General features: G+C 38.4%; 1 protein-coding gene across 6 annotated transcripts in view; it reads right to left on the minus strand.

Annotated features, from left to right (window-relative positions):
* Nucleotides 1-22,129, minus strand: part of FAM114A2 (family with sequence similarity 114 member A2) — a 50,409-nt gene that overhangs the window by 19,651 nt on the left and 8,629 nt on the right. For all 6 annotated transcript variants that reach the window (XM_019027670.4, XM_055387592.2, XM_055387589.2 and 3 more), the window contains 4 exons: nucleotides 21,304-21,395; nucleotides 19,962-20,096; nucleotides 18,988-19,146; nucleotides 18,217-18,340 (listed from right to left, as the gene is read on the minus strand). In XM_019027670.4, coding sequence (XP_018883215.1) covers nucleotides 18,217-18,340; nucleotides 18,988-19,146; nucleotides 19,962-20,096; nucleotides 21,304-21,395 — 510 coding nt within the window. The remainder of the gene's footprint in view (nucleotides 1-18,216; nucleotides 18,341-18,987; nucleotides 19,147-19,961; nucleotides 20,097-21,303; nucleotides 21,396-22,129) is intronic.

Genomic DNA, 22,129 nt, shown 5'->3' on the forward strand with positions numbered 1-22,129 from the left:
ATTAGTAGTCAAACCTTAGTCTTCCTACTCCCAGTCCAAACCCTGTGCCGTGCTTTTTGCATTATATCCAGAGCAAGAATATAGAAATGGTGACAGCATAGACTAAGCAAGCACTGTACATGCGCTTCCAAGAAAGTGGAGTTTAAGTTGGGACATCAAACTTGAGTACAAGTTAGCCAGGAGAATAGGAAGAGTTTCAGGCAGAGAAACAAATGTAAAAAGCCAAAGGTGAAAGAAAGTATGGGAAGAAGTTTAATATGATTGAGAATATCTAATGTAAGGGGGAGAAGTGGTAAACTAGAAAGGTAAGATCCAGATAATAAAGGCCATATAATCGATGGTGAAGAATTCAAACTTTATAATGAGGAAGTGAGGAACCACTCAATGGTTTTAAGCAGAAACAGAATCACATTTAAATTTTAGAAAGATCACTTTGGTGGCTGGGTGGAGAATGGATTAGAAGGCGGAAAAGAAGAGAGGCAGGCTGAGGCAATAATCCAGGATCCAGGTAAGACAAAATGGTGGATAAGAAGAAAAGGGGATCAATCATTATGCATCCATAATAATTAAAAATAAAAAGAAGAGAAGCAAAGGGGATTCCAGAACGTTGGAAGGATGGTAAGGAAGCTGTTGGAGTTAGTCTTGTGAAAGATGAGGGAGAACCAGGAACACTTACAAAGAAACAAACAAGCAAATGGGTGACTCAAGATCAAAAAGCAATTAGCAAATCCAATCAGTGCGAAATGCTCTCTTTCCCTCCCCACTCATCTGAATCCTATACACTCCCCACTTTGTGGTCCAGCCCAAGGCTTCTCTGCAACATGGAATTCAGAAGAGAACTCTTCTACATAGAAATCTTCTAGCAATCTATTTACAGTCTATAGAATATTTCTTAATTCACTATAGTTTGCCAGGGCAAATCATTACTGCTTCATACTCAGCATCTTCCCTAATATTCCCAGGAATAAAACAGTGTATCTCGGCTCTTCTCTCTCCATCCACTATCCTTTTGTCCCTCTCTCTTGGTGTTTAAGGCAGAGAATTAAATGATTTAGTGATCTCAGGTATAATAAGGTTTGGGAAAAGCTGATCTCACTAACTGATACAACTCTTCCTACATAACTCATCTAAACAACTGCTAATAATATCCTACTATTTAGGTAGACATTTTGTTTTCTCAAGTAATTTATAATTTGGATACAAGGGATGAATCTGAACCCACAGTGGGATGCATATACCCAAAGAGGTTCACAAAATAATTCAATGGAGGGCAGGAAAAAAAATGGACTTTTTTATTTATAGAGATTTATCTCATTCTATTAAAAATTCTATTTTAGGGTATATTTTAGAATGTTAATTATACATTATTATGGTAGTACATATAATTTATATAATTTACATATAAATTATTTATATTCACATATAATTTATATGAATTTACAGATTATATAATTTATAAACATCCAAATACCCACATATTATGTCTGAATGTGAAACACTGCTTAGAGTTGTGATAAAAAAATTTTGAAGATTACTGTCATCTACTCTTTAGAATTGAGTAGAAAAAGTAGTTATTGCATTAGAATAAAAATGTGTAATGATGGAAAAGAGACTGGTTTAGTGCTTTGGAGGGACTCTGGAGAGGGGCTGGAAGACTCCTTCTGAAAAAAGGAGTCAGGTACATATGGTAGAGGGGCAAGAGCCCAGGATGCTCATGGAAAATGAAGATAACCAACATCATAACCAGAACCAGGTTCTATGGTATTCTCTCCCCTCTGATACCACCACTTTTTTAAAAAACAGCTTCATAGAGACATAATTAAATACTAAGGTCACTATTGCATTCTCAACCAAAATCACTGGGGAAGGCTGGGGCACAGTGAGTGGTGGGGGGAATCCAGTGCTATCTTTTCAGAGTTCTGATCTCTGGTGAACAAGTAGGAGGAAAAAATATCATAGACACAAATCCATCTGTTTAGAAAACTACTTGGAGTTCTCTGAATGGTATTTAAAGACTGAGATTTCTGATTACTATGCAAAGCCAGATGTTGAGTAAATTGAACAAATACTGTTAATGGCACTACAAACAAATAAGTTTATAAATAACTGAGGGCTGTCATGTCAAGGCTTGATTAGGAAATTAGGAACAATGGAGCAACTTAAGAAAATCAAAATTAATTTCTTGGTTTCCTGCTAAGACTTTTAAAATGCATATTTTTACCTATTTATTTATGCCCTCCTAATAATGAAAGTAATAATAGCTACATTTGTTGAGTGCTTACTATATGCCACATATTAAATATAGTATTTCATTTAATCCTTATTACTTGAGAGGAATTAGCATACTCTTCTTACAGGTTAGGAAACAGAAGCTCAATGTTAAGTAACTTCTCAAAGTCACATGGCTTAGTAAATGGCAGATCTTGATTTTTGAATCCAAGTCTAATTCCAAAACCCATTCTTTTATTCACCATGCTATACTGCCTTCTCAATATCTCAAGGCAGCTTTAGAAACTTGTATTCAAGAACCGTTTTCCAATCAGGACAAGTACCTTTACATAGAATAAGGTATCACTTAGCAAGATGCTATATAGCCAGCCAGTTTGACTTCTTAGGACACAATGCAGAACACAAATGGAAACAAAAAAAAGTCCTGAAAGTAGGAGAGATCATGGCGGACAGGAGGCAGGAAGAGATTTCAGGTCCCACTTGGATGGACAGAGCAGTGCGTGGAGGCTCGCATCATAAACTTCTGCTCCAGAATGACTACAGGAATATTTTAGGAAAGCCAAGAGAACCCATATACCCTCTGAAGGAAGTGGATTGCTCCTGCAGGACTCGGGAGACATCTCAAATACTGTGAGTGCCCAAATAGTGTGGAAGTGGAAAGGGAGATCATCTGCCCCAGAACACATACCCCACTGGGGAACCTGAGGGTCTAGATTTAAAGGGAGACGAATCTGACCTTACTGGAGCTGAGTCAATTTAGAGAGCCAAGTGAAATACAGGGGTAGAGGAAGCAGTAGGAAAACCCCTGTGGGCTCGCTGGGTCCCCTAGCAAGCCGTTTCCACCTTGCCTCACAGGGGTCCTTGGGGAGGATGGCCAGAGGCACTGGGAAAAGGCCACAGGGAGAAGGAAACCTCCAGTTGAACTTCGCAACAATTTGAACTGATGGAGAAGTCTCCTGACCAGAACTCAGGAGAGGGCATGAATCCAGTGTGTGGACTCCACAGGCAGGGGAAAAATGAAAGTCCTACTTGCTTTCACAGCTGGGAGGTGGGTACTCTGGGGCAAGTTCTCAGCCCTGCTTGCCCACTGCCTGGAAACAGACTCAGTGTGGTTGGTGAGCAGGCACAGTGGGAGTGAGACTGGCCCTTTGGGTTGCATGGAAAAGCCTGTGACTGCTGGCTTTCCCCCACTTCCCTGACAACCTGCATGACACAACAGAGGCAGCCATAATCCTCCTAGGAACATAACTCCATTGACCTGGACCTCATCCCCATTCCCCACAGCAGCCACAGCAAGACCTGCCCCAGGAGAGTCTGAGCTCAGACACACCTAACCCTGCCCTTCCCACCCTGATAACTGAAGACAAAGAACATGTACTCTTGGGAGTTCTACGGCCCTGCTCACTGCCTGTTCCTCTCCATACTACCACAGCTGATGCTTTCTTGAAAGTGCCACCTCCTGGAAGGAGGCCAACCAGCATAAAAATAGTGCATTAAGCAACCAAAGCCAAGGATGCTCACAGAGTCCACTTCGTCCCCCTGACACCTCCAGCAAAACAGGTGCTGGTATCCACAGCTGAGAGACCCACACAGACAGTTCACAGGACTCTGTGGAGAAAACCCCCAGTACCAGACTGGAGCCTGGGAGACTTGCTGGGTGGCTAGATCCAGAAGAGAGATAACAATCACTACAGCTTGGCTCTCAGGAAGTCACATCCTTAGGAAAAGGGGGGAAGGGTGCTACGTCAAGGAAATATCCCGTGGGACAAAAGAATCTGAACAACACCCTTGAGCCCTAGACCTTTCCTCTGACACAGGCCACCCAAATGAGAAGGAACCAGAAAACCAACTCTGGTAATATGACAAAACAAGGTTCTTTAACACCCCCAAAAATCACACTAGCTCACCAGCAATGAATCCAAACCAAGAAGAAATCCCTGATTCAACTGAAAAAGAATTCAGAGGTTAGTAATTAAGCTAATCAAGGAGGCACCACAGAAAGGCAAAGCCCAATTTAAGGAAATCAAAAAAATGATATGAGAAGTGACAGGAAAAATATTCAATGAAAGAGATAGCATAAATAAAAAAACAATCAAAACTTAAGGAAACAATGGACGCACTTACAGAAATGCAAAATGCTGCAGAAAGTCTCAGCAATAGAATTGAACAAGCAGAAGAAAGAACTTCAGAGCTCATAGACAAGGTCTTCAAATTAACCCATTCCAACAAAGACAAAAGAAAAAGAAAATATGAACAAAGCATCCAAGAAGTCTGGGATTACGTTAAATGACCAAACCTAAGAATAATCAGCATTTCTGAAGAAGAGAAATGTAAAAGTTTGGAGAACACATCTGGGGAATAATCGAGGAAAACTTCCCCAGCCTTGTTAGAGACTTAGGCATCCAAATACAAGAAGCTCAAAGAACATCTGGGAAATTCATCGCAAAAAGACCATCGCCTAGGCACACTGTAATCTGCTTATCTAAAGTTAAGACAAGGGAAAGAATCTCAAGCTGTGTGACAGAAGCACCAGGTAACCTATAAAGGAAAAACCTATCAGATTAACAGCAGATTTCTCAGCAGAAACCCTACAAGCTAGAAGGGATTGGGGCCCTATCTTCAGCCTCCTCAAACAAAACAATTATCAGCCAAGAATTTTGTATCCAGTGAAACTAAGCTTCATGAATGAAGGAAAGATACAGTCTTTTTCAAACAAACAAATGCTGAGAGAATTTGCCACTACCAAGCCAGCAGTACAAGAACTGCACTGCAAGAACTGCTAAAAGGAGCTCTAAATCTTGAAACAAATCCTGGAAACACATCAAAACAGAACTTACTTAAAGCATAAATCTCGTGACCTATAAAACAAAAATACAATTAAAAAAAAAAAAACAAGGTGTACAGGCAACATAGCACAATGAATGGAATGGTGCCTCACATCTCAAAAGTAATGTTGAATGTAAATGGCCTAAACGCTCCACTTAAAAGACACAGAGTTGCAGAAAGGATAAGAACTCACCAACCATCTGCTGCTTTCAAGAGATTAACCTAAAACATAAGGACTCACGTAAGCTTAAGGTAAAGGGGTGGAAAAAGACATTCCATGCAAATGGACACCAAAAGCAATCAGAGGTAGCTATTCTTGTATCAGACAAAACAAACTTTAAAGCAACAGCAATTAAAAAAGACAAAGAGGGACATCATATAATGGCAAAAGGTGGTGTCCAACAGGAATATATCACAATCCTAAACATACATGCACCTAACACTGGAGGTCCCAAATTTATAAAACAATTGCCAATAGACCTAAGACATGAGATAGGCTGGGTGCAGTGGCTCACGCCTGTAATCCCAGCATTTTGGGAGGCCGAGGCAGGTGTATCACCTGAGGTCGGGAGTTCAAGACCAGCCTGACCAACATGGAGAAACCCCGTCTCTACTAAAAATACAAAATTAGCCAGGCGTGGTGGCACATGCCTGTAATCCCAGCTACTCGGGAGGCTGAGGCAGAAGAATCCCTTGAACCTGGGAGGCTGAAGTTGCGGTGAGCCGAGATTGCGCCATTGCACTCCAGCCTGGGCAACAAGAGCAAAACTCCGTCTCAAAAAAAATAAATAAAATAAAAATGAGATAGATAGCAACACAATAATAGTGGGGGACTTTAACACCCCACTGACAGCACTTGACAGGTCATCAAAACAGACAACAAAGAAACAATGGATTTAAACTATACCCTGGAACAAACTGACTTAACAGATATATACAGAACATTCTACCCAACAACTGCTGAATATACATTCTATTCAACAGTGCATGGAACTTTCTCCAAGACAGACCATATGATAGGCCACAAAAGGGGCCTCTATAAATTAAAAAAAGTGAAATTATATCTTGCACTCTCTCAGATCACAGTGGAATAAAACTAGAAATCAACTCTTCAAAACCATGCAAATACATCGAAATTAAATAACCTGCTCCTGAATGATTACTGGGTCAAAATGAAATCAAGATGGAAATTAAATTCTTCGAACTGAATGACAATAGTGATACAACCTATCAAAACCTCTGGGATACCGCTAGGAGGAAAGTTAAATAGGCCGAAACACCTACATCAAAAAGTCAGAACGAGCACTAACAGACAATCTAAAGTCACACCTCAAGGAAACAGAGAAACAAGAACAAACCAAACCCAAACCCAGCAGAAGAAAGGAAATAACCAAGATCAGAACAGAACTAAATGAAGTTGAAACAAACAAAAATACAAAAGACAATTGAAACAAAAAGTTGATTCTTTGAAAAGATAAACAGAATTGATAGACCATTAGCAAGATTGACCAAGAAGAGAGAAAATCCAAATAATCTCAATTAGAAACAAAATGGGAGACATTAAAACTGACAACACAGAAATACAAAAGATCATTCATGGCTGCTGTGAACCAACCTGTATGCACATAAACTAGAAAACCTAGAGGAGACGGATAAATTTCTGGAAAGATACAGCCCTCCTAGCTTAAATCAGGAAGAATTAGATACCCTGAACAAACCAATAACAAGCAGCGAGACTGAAATGGTAATTTTAAAAATTACCAACAAAAAAAAGTCCAGGACCAGACGGATTCACAGCAGAATCCCATCAGACATTAAAAAAAGAATTGGTACCAATCCTATTGATACTATTTCACAAGATAAAGAGGGAACCCTCACTAAATCATTCTATGAAGCCAGTATCATCCTAATTCCAAAACCAGGAAAGAACATAACCAAAAAAGAAAACTACAAACCAATATCCCTGATGAGTATAGATGCTAAAATCCTTAACAAAGTACTAGCTAACCAAATCCAACAACATATCAAAAAGATAATCCACCATGATCAAGTGGGTTTCATACTAGGGATGCAGGGATGGTTTAACATATGAAAGGCAATAAATGTGATATACCACATAAGCAGAATTAAAAACAAAAATCATACAATCATCTCAATCAATGCAAAAAAAGCATTCAACAAAATGCAGCATCCTTTATGATTAAAACTCTCAACAAAATCAGCATACAAGGGACATATACCTCAATGTAATAAAAGCCATCTATGACAAACCCACAGTCAACATAATACCAAATGGAGAGAAGTTGAAAGCATTCCCTCTGAGAACTGGAACAAGACAAGGATGCCCACTCTCACCACTCCTCTTCAACACAGTACTGGAAGTCCTAGCCAGAGCAATCAGAGAAAGAAATAAAGAGCATCCAAATCAAAAAAGAGGAAGTCAAACTAACTGTCACTGTTTGCTGATGATTGTTTACCTAGAAAACCCTGAAGTCCTAGAACTGATAAAAGCTCCTAGAACTGATAAAAGAATTCAGCAATGTTTCTGGATACAAAATTAATGTACACAAATCAGTAGCTCTTCAATACACCAACAGTGACCAAGCAGAGAATCAAATCAAGAACTCAACCTCTTTTACAATAGCTGCAAAAAAAATATTTAGGAATATACCCAACCAAGAAGGTGAAAGACCTCAACAAGGAAAACTACAAAACACTGCTGAAAGAAATCATAGATGATACAAACAAATGAAAACACATCCCATGCTCACGGATGGTAGAATCAATATTTTGAAAATGACCACACCACCCAAAGCAATCTACAAATTCAACACTATCCCCATCAAAATACCACCGCCATTATTCATTGAACTAGAAAAAACAATCCTAAAATTTGTATGGAACCAAAAAAGAGCCCACACAGCCAAAGCAAGACTAAGCAAAAAGAATAAATCTGGAAGCATCACATTACCTGATTTCAAACTATACTATAAGACCATAGTCACCAAAACAGCATGGTATTAGTATAAAAACAGGCACGTAGTCCAATAGAACAGAATAGAGAACCCAGAAACAAACCCAAATACTTAAGGCCAACTGATCTTTCACAAAGCAAACAAAAACATAAAGTAGGGAAAGGACACCCTATTAAACAAATGGTGCTGGGATAATTGCTAGCCACATGTAGGAGAATGAAACTGGATCCTCATCTCTCACCTTATATAAAAATCAACTAAGACCTGAAACTATAAAAATTCTAGAAGGTAACACTGGAAAAACCCTTCTAGACATTAGCTTAGGCAAGGATTTCCTGACAAAGAACCCAAAAGCAAATGCAATAAAAACAAAGATAAATAGCTGGGACTTAATTAAACTAAAGAGCTTTTGCATGGCAAAAAGGTCAGCAGAGTAAACAGACAACCCACAGGGTGGGAGAAAATCTTCACAATCTATACATCTGATAAATGACTAGTATCCAGAATCCACAATGAACTCAAACAAATCAGCAAGAAAAAAACAAACAATCCAATCAAAAAGTGGGCTAAGGACATGAACAGACAATTCTCAAAAGAAGATAAACAAATGGCCCCTAAACATATGAAAAAATGCTCAACATCGCTAATGATCAGGGAAATGCAAATCAAAACCACAATGTGATACCACCTTACTCCTGCCAAGAATGGCCATAATCAAAAAATCACAAAATAATAGATGTTGGCATGGATGCAGTCAACAGGGAACACTTCTACACAGCTGGTGGGAATGTAAACTAGTACAACCACTATGGAAACAGGTGGATTTTCCTTAAAGAACTAAAAGCAGAACTACCACGTGATCCAGCAATCCCACTACCGGGTGTCTACCCAGAGGAAAAGAAGTCATTATATGAAAAAGATCCTTGGAGGGGTCCATTCCAAGATGGCTGAATAGGAACAGTTCCAATCTGCAGCTCCCAGTGTGATCGATGCAGAAGATGGGTGATTTCTGCATTTCCAACTGAGGCACCTGGTTCATCTCACTGGGACTGGTCGGACAGTGGGCACAGCCCACAGAGGGCAAGCCAAAGCAGGGTGGAGCATCGCCTCACCCAGGAAGTGCAAGGGGTCAGGGGACTTCCCTTTCCTAGCCAAGAGAAGCTGTGACAGACTGTAACAGGAAAATTGGGACACTGCCACCTAAACACTGCGCTTTTCCAACAGTCTTAGCAAACGGCACACCAGGAGGTTATATCCTGTGCCTAGCTCAGCGGGTCCCACTCCCACAGAGCCTTGCTCACTGCTAGTCTGAGATCGAACTGCGAGGCGGCAAGCCCAGATGGGGGAGGGGCGTCCGCCATTGCTGAGGCTTGAGTTGGTAAACGAAGCGGCCAGGAAGCTCCAACTGAGTGGAGCCCACCACAGCTCAACAAGACCCCCCGGCCTCTGTAAACTCCACCTCTGGAGGCAGGGAATAGCTGAACAAAAGGGAGCAGAAACTTCTGCAGACTTAAATGTCCCTGTATGACAGCTCTGAAGAGAGCAGTGGTTCTCCCAGCACGGTGTTTGAGATCTGAGAACGGACACACTACCTCCTCAAGTGGGTCCCTGACCCCCACGTAGCCTAACCTGGAGACACCTCCCGGTAGGAGCCGACTGACACCTCATACAGCCGGGTGCCCCTCTGAGACGAAGCTTCCAGAGGAAGGATCAGGCAGCAATATTTGCTGTTCTGCAGTATTTGCTGCTCTGCAGCCTTCACTGGTGACACCCAGGCAAACAGGGTCTGGAGTGGACCTACAGCAAACTGCAACAGACCTGCAGCTGAGGGACCTGACTGTGAGAAGGAAAAATAACAAACAGAAAGGAATAACATCAACAAAAATGACATCCACACCAAAACTCCATCTGTAGGTCACCATCATCAAAGACCAAAGGTCGATAAAACCACAAAGATGGGGAGAAACCAGAGCAGAAAAGCTGAAAATTCTAAAAACCAGAATGTCCCTTCTCCTCCAAAGGATCACAGCTCCTCGCAAGCAACAGAACAAAGCTGGATGGAGAATGGTTTTGACGAGTTCACAGAAGTAGGCTTCAGAAAGTCGGCAACAACAAACTTCTCCGAGCTAAAGGAATATGTTTGAACCCATCGCAAGGCTAAAAACATTGAAAAAAGATTAGATGAATGTCTAACTAGAATGAACAGTGTAGAGAAGACCTTAAATGACCTGATGGAGCTGAAAACCATGGCACGAGAACTATGTGACAAATGCACAAGCTTCAGTAGCTGATTCCATCAAGTGGAAGAAAGGGTATCAGTGATTGAAGATCAAATTAATGAAATGAAGTGAGAAGAGAAGTTTAGAGAAAAAAGAAACGAACAAAGCCTCCAACAAATATGGGACTATGTGAAAAGACAAAAATCTATGTTCTACCTGAAAGAGATGGGGAGAATAGAACCAAGCTGGAAAACAATCTTCAGGATATTATCCAAGAGAACTTCCCCAACCTAGCAAGGCAGGCCAACATGCAAATTCAAGAAATACAGAGAACACCACAAAGATATCCTCAAGAAGAGCAACTCCAAGACACATAATTGTCAGACTCACCAAGGTTGAAATGAAGGAAAAACTGTTAAGGGCAGCCAGAGAGAAAGGTCGGGTTACCCACAAAGAGAAGCCCATCAGACTAACAGCTGATCTCTTGGCAGAAACTCTACAAGCCAGAAGAGAGTGAGGGCCAATATTCAACATTCTTAAAGAAAAGAATTTTCAACCCAGAATTTCATATCAAGCCAAAGTAAGCTTCATAAGTGAAGGAGAAATAAAATACTTTACAGACAAGCAAATGCTGAGAGATTTTGTCACCACCAGGCCCGCCTTACAAGAGCTCCTGAAGGAAGCGCTAAACATGGAAAGAAACAAGCGGTACCAGCCACTGCAAAAACATGCCAAATTGTAAAGACCATCGAGGCTAGGAAGAAACTGCATCAACTAATGGGCAAAATAACCAGCTAACATAATAATGACACGATCAAATTCACACATAACAATATTAACCTTAAATGTAAAAGGGCTAAATGCTCCAATTAAAAGACACAGACTGGCAAATTGGATAAAGAGTCAAGACCCATCAGTGTGCTGTATTCAAGAGACCCATCTCATGTGCAGAGACACACATAGGCTCAAAATAAAGGGATGGAGGAAGATCTACCAAGCAAATACAAAGCAAAAAAAAAGCAGGGGTTTCAATCCTAGTCTCTTATAAAACAGATTTTAAACCAACAAAGATCAAAAGAGACAAAGAAGGCCATTACATAATGGTAAAGGGATCAATTCAACAAGAAGAGCTAACTATCCTAAATATATATGCACCCAATACAGAAGCACCCAGATTCATAAAGCAAGTCCTTAGAGACCTAAAAAGAGACTTAGACTCCCACACAATAATAATGGGAGACTTTAACACCCCACTGTCAATATCAGACAGATCAACGAGACAGAAGGTTAACAAGGATATCCAGGACCTGAACTCAGCTCTGCACCAAGCAGACCTAATAGACATCTAGAGAACTCTCCACCCAAAATCAACAGAATATACACTCTTCTCAGCACCACATTGCACTTATTCCAAAATTGACCACATAGTTGGAAGCACTCCTCAACAAATGTAAAAGAACAGAAATCACAACAAACTGTTTCTCAGACCACAGTGCAATCAAATTAGAACTCAGGATTAAGAAACTCACTAAAAACTGCACAACTAAATGGAAACTGAACAACCTGCTCCTGAATGACCACTGGGTACCTAACAAAATGAAGGCAGAAATAAACATGTTCTTTGAAACCAATTAGAACAAAGACACAATGTACCAGAATCTATGGGACACATTTAAAGCAGTGTGTAGAACAGGGAAATTTATAGCACTAAATGCCCACAAGAGAAAGCAGGAAAGATCTGAAATCGACACCCTAACATCACAATTAAAAGAACTAGAGAAGCAAGAGCGAACAAATTCAAAAGCTAGCAGAAGGCAAGAAATAACTAAGATCAGAGCAGAACTGAAGGAGACAGAGACACAAAAAAAAACCCTTCAAAAAATCAATGAATCCAGGAGCTGATTTTTTGCAAAGATCAACAAAATTGATACACCATTAGCGAGACTAATAAAGAAGAGAGAAGAATCAAATAGATGCAATAAAAAAATGATAAAGAGTATATCACCACCAATCCCACAGAAATACAAACTACCATCAGAGAATACTATCAACACCTCTACACAAATAAACTAGAAAATCAAAGAGAAATGGATACATTCCTGGACACATACGCCCTCCCAAGACTAAACCAGAAAGAAGTTGAATCTCTGAACAGAGCAATAACAGCCTCTGAAATTAAGGCAATAATTAATAGCTTACCAACCAAAAAAAGTCCAGGACCAGATGGATTCACGGCCGAATTCTAGCAGAGGTACAAAGAGGAGCTGTTACCATTCCTTCTAAAACTACTCCAATCAATAAAAAAAGAAGGAATCCTCCCTAACTCATTTTATGAGGCCAGCATCATCCTGATACCAAAGCCTGGCAGAGACATGACAAAAAAAGAGGATTTTAGACCAATATCCCTGATGAACATCGATGCAAAAATCCTCAATAAAATACTGGCAAAACGAATCCAGCAGCACATCAAAAAGCTTATCCACCAAGATCAAGTTGGCTTTATCCCTGCGATGCAAAGCTGGTTCAACATATGCAAATCAATAAACGTAATCCATCACGTAAACAGAACCAACGACAAAAACCACATGATTATCTCAACAGATGCAGAAAAGGCCTTTGACAAAATTCAACAGCCCTTCATACTAAAAACTCTCAATAAACTAGGTATTGATGGAACGTATCTCAAAATAATAAGAGCTATTTATGACAAACCCACAGCCAGTATCATACTGAATGGGCAAAAACTGGAAGCATTCCCTTTGGAAACTGGCATAAGACAGGGATGCCCTCTCTCACCACTCTTATTCAACATAGTGTTGGAAGTTCTGGCCAGGGCAATCAGGCAGGAGAAGGAAATAAAGGGCATTCAATTAGGAAAAGTGGAAGTCAAATTGTCCCTGTTTGCAGATGACATGATTGTATATTTAGAAAACCCCATCGTCTCAGCCCAAAATCTCCTTAAGCTGATAAGCAACCTCAGCAAAGTCTCAGGACACAAAATCGATGTTGAAAAATCACAAGCATTCTTATATACCAATAACAGACAAACAGAGAGCCAAATCATGAGTGAACTCCCATTCACAATTGCTTCAAAGAGAATAAAATACCTAAGAATCCAACTTACAAGGGATGAGAAGGACCTCTTCAAGGAGAACCACAAACCACTGCTCAACGAAATAAAAGAGGACACAAACAAATGGAAGAACATTCCATGCTCATAGAGAGGAATAATCAATATCGTGAAAATGGCCATACTGCCCAAGGTAATTTATAGATTCAATGCCATCCCCATCAAGCTACCAATTACTTTCTTCACAGAATTGGAAAAAACTACTTTGAAGTTCATATGGAACCAAAAAAGAGCCTGCATTGCCAAGACAATCCTAAGCCAAAAGAACAAAGCTGGAGGCATCATATAGACTTCAAACTATACTACAAGGCCACAGTAACCAAAACAGCATGGTACTGGTACCAAAAGGGAAATATAGACCAATGGAACAGAACAGAGGCCTCAGAAATAACATCACACATCTACAACCATCTGATCTTTGACAAACCTGACAAAAACAAGAAATGGGGAAAGGACTCCCTATTTAATAAATGGTGATGGGAAAACTGGCTAGCCATATGGAGAAAGCTGAAACTGGATCCCTTCCTTACACCTTAAACAAAAATTAATTCAAGATGGATTAGACTTAGACCTAAACCCATAAAAACCCTAGAAGAAAACCTAGGCGATACCATTCAGGACACAGGCATGGGCAAGGACTTCATGACTAAAACACCAAAAGCAATGGCAACAAAAGCCAAAACAGATAAATGGGATCTAATTAAACTAAAGAGCTTCTGCACAGCAAAAGAAACTACCATCAGAGTGAACAGGCAACCTACAGAATGGGAGAAAATGTTTGCAATCTACCCATCTGACAAAGGGCTAATATCCAGAATTTACAAAGAACTTAAATTTACAAGAAAAAATCAAACAACCCCATCAAAAAGTGGGCAAAGGATATCAACAGACACTTCTCAAAAGAAGACATTTATGCAGCCAACAGACATGTGAAAAAATGCTCATCATCACTGGTCATCAGAGAAATGCAAATCAAAACCACAATGAGATACCATCTCACACCAGTTAGAATGGCGATCATTAAAAAGTCAGGACACAACAGGTGCTGGAGAGGATGTGAAGAAATAGGAATGCTTTTACAATGTTGGTGGGAGTGTAAATTAGTTCAACCATTGTGGAAGACAGTGTGGTGATTCCTCAAGGATCTAGAACTAGAAATACCATTTGACCCAGTGATCCCATTACTGGATATATACCCAAAGGATTATAAATCATGCTACTATAAGGACACATGCACACATATGTTTATTGCGGCACTATTCACAATAGCAAAGACTTGGAACCAACCCAAATGTCCATCAATGATAGACTGGATTAAGAAAATGTGGCACATATACACCATGCAATACTATGCAGCCATAAAAAAGGATGAGTTCATGTCCTTTGTAGCAACATGGATGAAGCTGGAAACCATCATTCTGAGCAAACTATCGCAAGGACAGAAAACCAAACACCACTTCTTCTCACCCATAGGTGGGAACTGAACAATGAGAACACTTGGACACAGGGCGGGGAACATCACACACCTGGGCCTGTCGTGGGGTGGGGGGATGGGGGAGGGATAGCATTGGGAGAAGTGCCTAACGTAAATGATGAGTTGATGGGTGCAGCAAACCAACACGGCACATGTATACATACGTAACAGGCCTGCACGTTGTGCACATGTACCCTAAAACTTAAAGTATACTAATAAAATAATTAAAAAAAGAAAAAATAAAAGAAAAAGATACTTGCACATGCATGTTTATAGCAGCACAATTCAAAACTGCAAAAATGTGGAACCAACTCAAATGCCCATCAATCAACGAGTAGATAAAGAAACTGTGGTATATATATACATGATGGAATACTACTCAGCCATAAAAAGGAATGAATTAACGCATTCGCAGCGACCTGGATGAGACTGGATGCTATTGTTCTAAGTGAAGTAACTCAGGAATGGAAAACCAAACATCATATGTTCTCATTCATAAGTAGGAGCTAAGATATGAGGATGCAAAGGCTTAAGAATGACACAATGGGCTTCGGGGACTCAGGGGGAAAGGATGGGAAGGGAGTGTGGTGTATACTGTCAGGTGCACAAATTGGGTGCAGTGTATACTGCTCAGGTGATGGGTGCACCAAATTCTCACAAATCACCAGTAAAGAACTTACTCGTGTAATCAAACACCACCTGTTCCCTGAAAACCTATGGAAATAAAAAAATTGAAAAAAATAAACAGAAGACAAAAAGCACTGGTAAAGATAACTATGTAATTATAAATGATATACATGTATATTTCTTCTCCTTAACTGATTTAAAAAGAAAAAGAAAAAAAAGTCCCTGTTTGTAGAGAATCCACACAGTTAACTTTATGTTTCCTGTCACAAGAAAGCCTCTAAGACCCTCACTCAGAGCTCTTTGCTTTTAACAGACATCTCAAATAAAATTAGTTACCTGGTTTCTCGCCCACAGATTACAAATAGAAAACCAAATGAGATTCAGGGGATATCAGAAGCCAGCTAACAGTGAAGTAAAAGATGAACAGATAAATGAACAGAAAGAAATAAAGATGTACAATTCTAAAAAGCAATCAGAGACATTTCTAAAAAGCATTGCAGTTTAGGTCATTTAATCTCGTAATTCTCAAACTTGTTGGTCTCAGGACCTTGTTGTTCTTGTAAAACTTTCTGAGAACATTAAAGAGCTTTTTTAGTGTAAGTTTTATACATACAAAGTTATAAATATTTATATAAAGCTAAAACAAAGTGTTTATTAATTCATTCAAAACAGTAAACCCATACTACTTATTAACATAAACCTACTTTTTATTTTAAAAAACTGTATTTTTCAAAAAAGAAAAAGTTTAGTGAGAACAGTGCCATCAGGGTTAAATCTCTTTAATATCTAGTTTAGCAGATGATAGCTAAATTCTCTTATCTACTTTTATATTCAGTCTGTTACGTTGCTTTAAGTATATGAAGAAAATCCAACTTTACAAAGATACATAGTTGGAAAGGGAAGAAGTATTTTAATAGCCTTTTCAGATCATTATTAATATTCTTTAATACCACATTAAAACTCAACAAGTGGTCGTTTCTTAAAAATTAGTTGCAATGAACCATATTGCAGTATACCTGAAACCATATCATAAAATTTTGTACACTAAATTAAAATCCATTAGGTCTTTTACCCATGGTGATTTGACATTTAGAAAATATTGGTTCTCTGAGTTACGCAGACTTTCCAAATGCTGACACATTTCCTTGTTAAAATATCAAATATCAAAAGTGATATTTTAACAAATATTTTAACAAATATCACTTTTTGATATTTTAACAAATATGATCACCACCAATTTCATCAGAAGAGTCTATAAGCACTGGGAAGCTGTCAAGCTCACCACAGCAGCAAATATGTTTTACAAAGTTTCAACCTTCACTTAAATTTTTATCATGACTCACAAATAAATTAGTTGCTCTCCTTGAAGAAAAGGTTCACTTCATTCATTTTCAGGAAAATGTGTACCAATTATCCTATTCTGAATAGTCTCTGTGACTGTTATCCTTTCAAGTAAAAATGGTATTCCACGAAAAAAGCACATAGTTCAGCTCACAACTCAAATAATGTAAGTGCTTTTCCTGAGACAACCATCATACTTCAGTAGGCATCACACAGAATATTTGTAAGATGCATACTTAAAGGTAAAGATTTAATAAAATTAATAATTTTTACTGCTTCATCAAGGACAAGATTAAATAAAACTGGCACTTCTTTTTTAACTGCCAATGCATGGCAATGAAAATGCAATGACATTAGTAGAGTCTGCTAACATCTTAATCCATGTTATGGCACCAGCAATTTTATGCATCATGGTTATTCACCATCAGCACAAATGCCAAAGCAGAAAAAAAACTCATTATAATTTTAAAAAATTCCTAAGTAGACAACATCTTAGTATTATGATGCAGAGTTCTCACTCATAGACTCCCTGAAAGGGTTTTGGGAATTCAAGGGTCTACAGACCACACTTTGTTCATCATTAATTTAACCTACTACATGGGTGATTGGCCCTATGTCTTAATGAAACCTGAAAGAATTTTTCCATTCACTTTTAATGTTTATAACTGATTATTTCATCAAGAAAAGGCAAAACTGTATTCATTAGATTCCACTTTTTTAAAAAAAAAGGTCAGTTAGTGTATATCTTAGAAATATTTCCAGCTAAAATGTCAATAAAACAACCCTTAGAACTTAATATTCAGTTGCCTGGCAGTTATACTTTACGTCAGCCATCTCATTTCCTGATAATTTTGCAAATATACATAGTATCTACATTTACATTTTCTGAGAAATGAAGATATTAAAATATGGTATAAGAGTTTTCAAAATAAAAAAAGACAAACTATCACCCACATTTTAGATAACTGCCATCCTGCATGCTTCAATTCAAGACAGAATCAGGGGTTACAAGAGTCAGAGAGGCAGAGGTAAAGTACCTAGGAATATAAAAGCTCATATGAATGACCAGTCAAACTGAGGCAAGAATCTGACGAGAACAGCTTTCTAACTGCAAAAATAGGCAAAGATGTGAGTTGCAAGATTAGACCTTGAGAAGCCACAAAGAGTTTGGTTGGAAGGAGGTAGGGAGACATGGGCATAAGGCCAACTGCCCCTATCAATGCCTAGTCAGGTGCAAGGCTGCAGAGAATTTTACACAGAGAATTTGCATAAAATTTTCACTGAAAAAGTAAAATCAAGCCAGTGTAATAAGAGTAAATAATTTATTTCAAGGGCAATGCACTGCATACAAACACACTGCATCCTCTCCACTCAGATACTAAATTTTCATATTACCTTTTTTCTCTTCTTCCTCTTCTTCACAAAATTCTGCTAGAGAAAATGCTTCTTTGAGTTGCTCTAATTCAACTTTTAGAGTCTCTAATTCTTCTCCACTCAGAGAATTAAGGATAGATTTCACCTGAATGGATACAAGAACAAAATGTGGTAGGAGTATGAAAGAAAAGAAAAACATTCACAAATAGGGAAGAGACTATAAAAAGATCATATTGAAGTCAAAATTATGAGCTCATCAGCCAGCACAAGTTATTCCTTAAGAACCTTAACACAAGAGGCTGGTTATGACAGAAAGGTAGGGAGACTCTGTGCTTCTAAAAGTAATACCAGCCAGAAATTCGTGGAAATTATCAGTGTTTAGCAACAGCTTAGAAATAACAGAAAAATGAGATAATCTTAAATCAATTAAAAGCTAACAGGTAACTGTACACAAATTGGCAGCTCAAGTCAACAGGTTTCTTGGCAGCCTAGGCCAAAGAAACTAAAAAAAAAAGACCAAAACGAAGGAAAAATAACACATGTCCTATTAAGACCTCTTTCTTAACCTTTTTTGTTTAAATTTAAAGAAATAATACTTGACTAATTCTGCTTTTAGCAATTAGTTCAATCAAACATTAGTTTTTAAATTTATTTTGTGGTAGTATTTCGAAGGCATCTCAAGCCTCTAACAAAAAATACATTTCATCTTCCAAATGTACAAAGAGAAAAGAAACCATGCAGCATTCTTTTACTTGAAGACTTTTTCCAGTTGAGATTTTGGCTTGGAATTACCTTTATTTCACTTTCTCGGGAAAGCATCTCCAGAGCTTCTAGATGTGAAAGGCCTTGAAATTCATCAAAGAGTAGCCCATAATGAGTTTTCTTGTCTGTTTCCACGGTAACCTCATTGGAGGTCCGTATCTCTTCTTTCTCCTTCGCCTCTCGTAAAACCTAAAAAGAGATGGAGGCATTACACTGTAGCAAACAATGAGAGCTCAAGGGTGAGTTCTGAGAATTGAAGGAAGCAAAGCTTAGACAGGTTACAGTACAGAGGATTGCCCTTTCATTCTTGGCACTGCTATTCAAATCTGGTGGGCTCAGGAGCTGCAGAAAGAAAAACGATCACACATAATTTGAGACGGAGTTTCACTCTGTCACCCAGGCTGGAGTGCAGTGGCACGATCTCTGCTCACTGCAACCTCTGCCTCTCGGGTTTAAGCTATTCTCATGTTTCAGCCTCCCAAGTAGCTGGGATTATAGGCATACGCCACCACGTCCAGCTAATTTTTGTATTTTTAGAAGAGACGGGGTTTCATCATGTTGGTCAGGTTGATCCTGAACTCCTAACCTCAACTGATTCACCTACCTCGGCCTCCCAAAGTGCTGGTATTACAGCCGTGAGCCACCGTGCCTGACCACATAATTTGATCCTAGACAGTGCAAATCACACCCAAGGAACCAGGTGTTTCTCTGAAAGTGATTTAAACATTAAAACAAACAAACAAACAAACAAAAAACCCTGACAGGGTTTAGCATTTTGCACTGCACTGATGAGAGGCTCCTGCAGAAAGAGGTGGAGAAAAAGACCTGGGTATTTTTGTAAGCAGTAGAGCTCTCACTGATCCCTGATTCCCCCCAAAAAAACGCCTGAATAAACATTATTGAAAATGCTTGAAAAGAAAACACTAACAAGGTTCCAAGTAAACAAAGGCAAAAATACAGATCAAAACAGAAACAGGAAGTAAACAGGTAAGGATAATCAGTACCTGAGATAGTGTAGCATTTCGGTTCATCAGACCCTTGGTTCTTTTAAATCCAGGATCCCCTTCTGCTATCACATCCATTGTCTTTTTTCCAATGAATTCTAAGGCATCCAAACCCCCACTTATAACACTCTTTCCCTAGAAAATACATGCAACCTCATTACAACAATATTAAGAAAACATATTTTTATGCATTTTTATTATGTATTTATTATATAAAAATAGTGGCTAAACAATACCAAGCATTGGCAAGAATGTAAGGCAAATGAAACAATCACACACTGCTTGTGGGAACGTAAATAGGTATAACCACGTTAGAAAACTGTTTGTCAATATCTACTACAGCTGCATGACCCAGAAATTCCACTCATGGTTACATCCTAACAGAAATAAGTACAGAGGTTCATCAGAAGACATGCACAAAAATGTTCATAACAGCTCTGCTTGTAATAGCTACAAACTGAAAACTACCCCAATGCTCACCAACTGTGGAATGAATAAATAAAATGTGACAAAGCTTCACAATGAAATACAACAAAGAAAATCAAATCTACCACACAAACTGCAGCATAGGTAAATTATACAAATATAATGTTGTATGAAAGAAGTTAGATACTATATATGATTCCACTTATGTAAAGCTGAAATGCAGGCAAAATTAACCTATGATGGTGGAAGTCAGGATTATGGTTATCTTGGTGCAGCAGAGGGGGAGAGCAGAAGACACAGAAAACTGGGAGAGGACACAAGATGGTGGGGAGATCTGATGTACGATAATACTGTTTCTTACTCTGGGTGTTTCACACTGAAAATTCAAACAACACTTTTTACATTCTTCTGTATGTATATTTCAATAAAAAGTTAAAATTTAAAAAAAACTAGCTATCTATCCTCATGTAGCAAAGATATTTAGCTTCCTAGATAATCCTCTTACAAATGTTTTTAATCATACATAGTTTTGCAAATATCTGTCATAAAGATCACATTTCCCCTTTGCCTAAAAGATGCAACTATGAGAAAAATATTTTTGTAAAGTAGACATTTTTTAGGGCCACCAAATTAAGAATTCCTAATCCATAAAATAATACGTATATTGCCTCTCTGTAACTCCTACTCCCTTATTTATTGCTACTCCTTTATTTCCTACTCTCTTCCTTATTGCTTTAATGAAAGTTTTCAAGTAGCATTCACTCCACCCATAAGACCAAAGTGACTGATCTTCAGTGGCTTGGACTCCTTTAAAAGTAATCAGTCCACATGGCTGTTCAAAGAAAAGAGAGAGAAAGATATGCAAACCCATTATAATAATGGAAAGGAACAGGCCACCTTCCACTTTTTTACTTACTGTGCTCTGAACAGCAGTAGAGATGGTCGAGAATACACCAAATGCCCCAGCCACTGGGGAGGAGTTTTCATTCTCTTTGGCATTTGTCTCTCCTACAAGAGGGAGGGGATGTGTAAACATGAAAGGAAGGTCCCTTAACTCTCATGTTTTATTAGCATCTATGTGAATTTTTTAAAACTAGACCCTGCTTACTACATACTAGGCCTTAGCCCTTTTTATCATTTTAAACCATTTGCTTATTTTAAAATGAAAGCTAAGATAGGCAGTTTTCATTTTCTTTTCATTTCAAAAATAAAATCCAGTTTTGTAAACAAACTGCTGATATATACAACAGCCTATATGTTGTATGATTCCAATTATATAATCTTCTGGACAAGGTCAAACTGTAAGGTCAGAAAACAGATCAGTAATTGCTAAGAACTGAGAGTAAGGAGAACAGTGACTACAAAAGGACATGAGAGAACCTTTTTGGGGTAATAAAAATTTTCTTATGTCTCAATTATCAATACAGATATAGGAAACATTCTATATATCTGTATTGATCATTCTATATAGAATGTTTTCTATATCTGTATAATCACAGTGTACTATGATTACACAGTATAAACAGAAGTATATATACTGATCAAAACATGTAAAGCTGTACACCTAAAAAGAATAAATTTTACTGTGTGTAAATTATAATTTAATAAACCTGATTTTTAAAAATCCAGTCTATTTTAAATTTTATCCTAGAAAATTATGATTAGTAGAAATCAAACAGACATACATTACAAAGATGGGTATGTTTCAAAAAAAAATCCATTAACTTAAAAATTTCACATAG

Source organism: Gorilla gorilla, chromosome 4 (genome assembly GCF_029281585.2).
Source record: "Gorilla gorilla gorilla isolate KB3781 chromosome 4, NHGRI_mGorGor1-v2.1_pri, whole genome shotgun sequence".
Taxonomy (NCBI): Eukaryota; Metazoa; Chordata; class Mammalia; order Primates; family Hominidae; genus Gorilla; species Gorilla gorilla.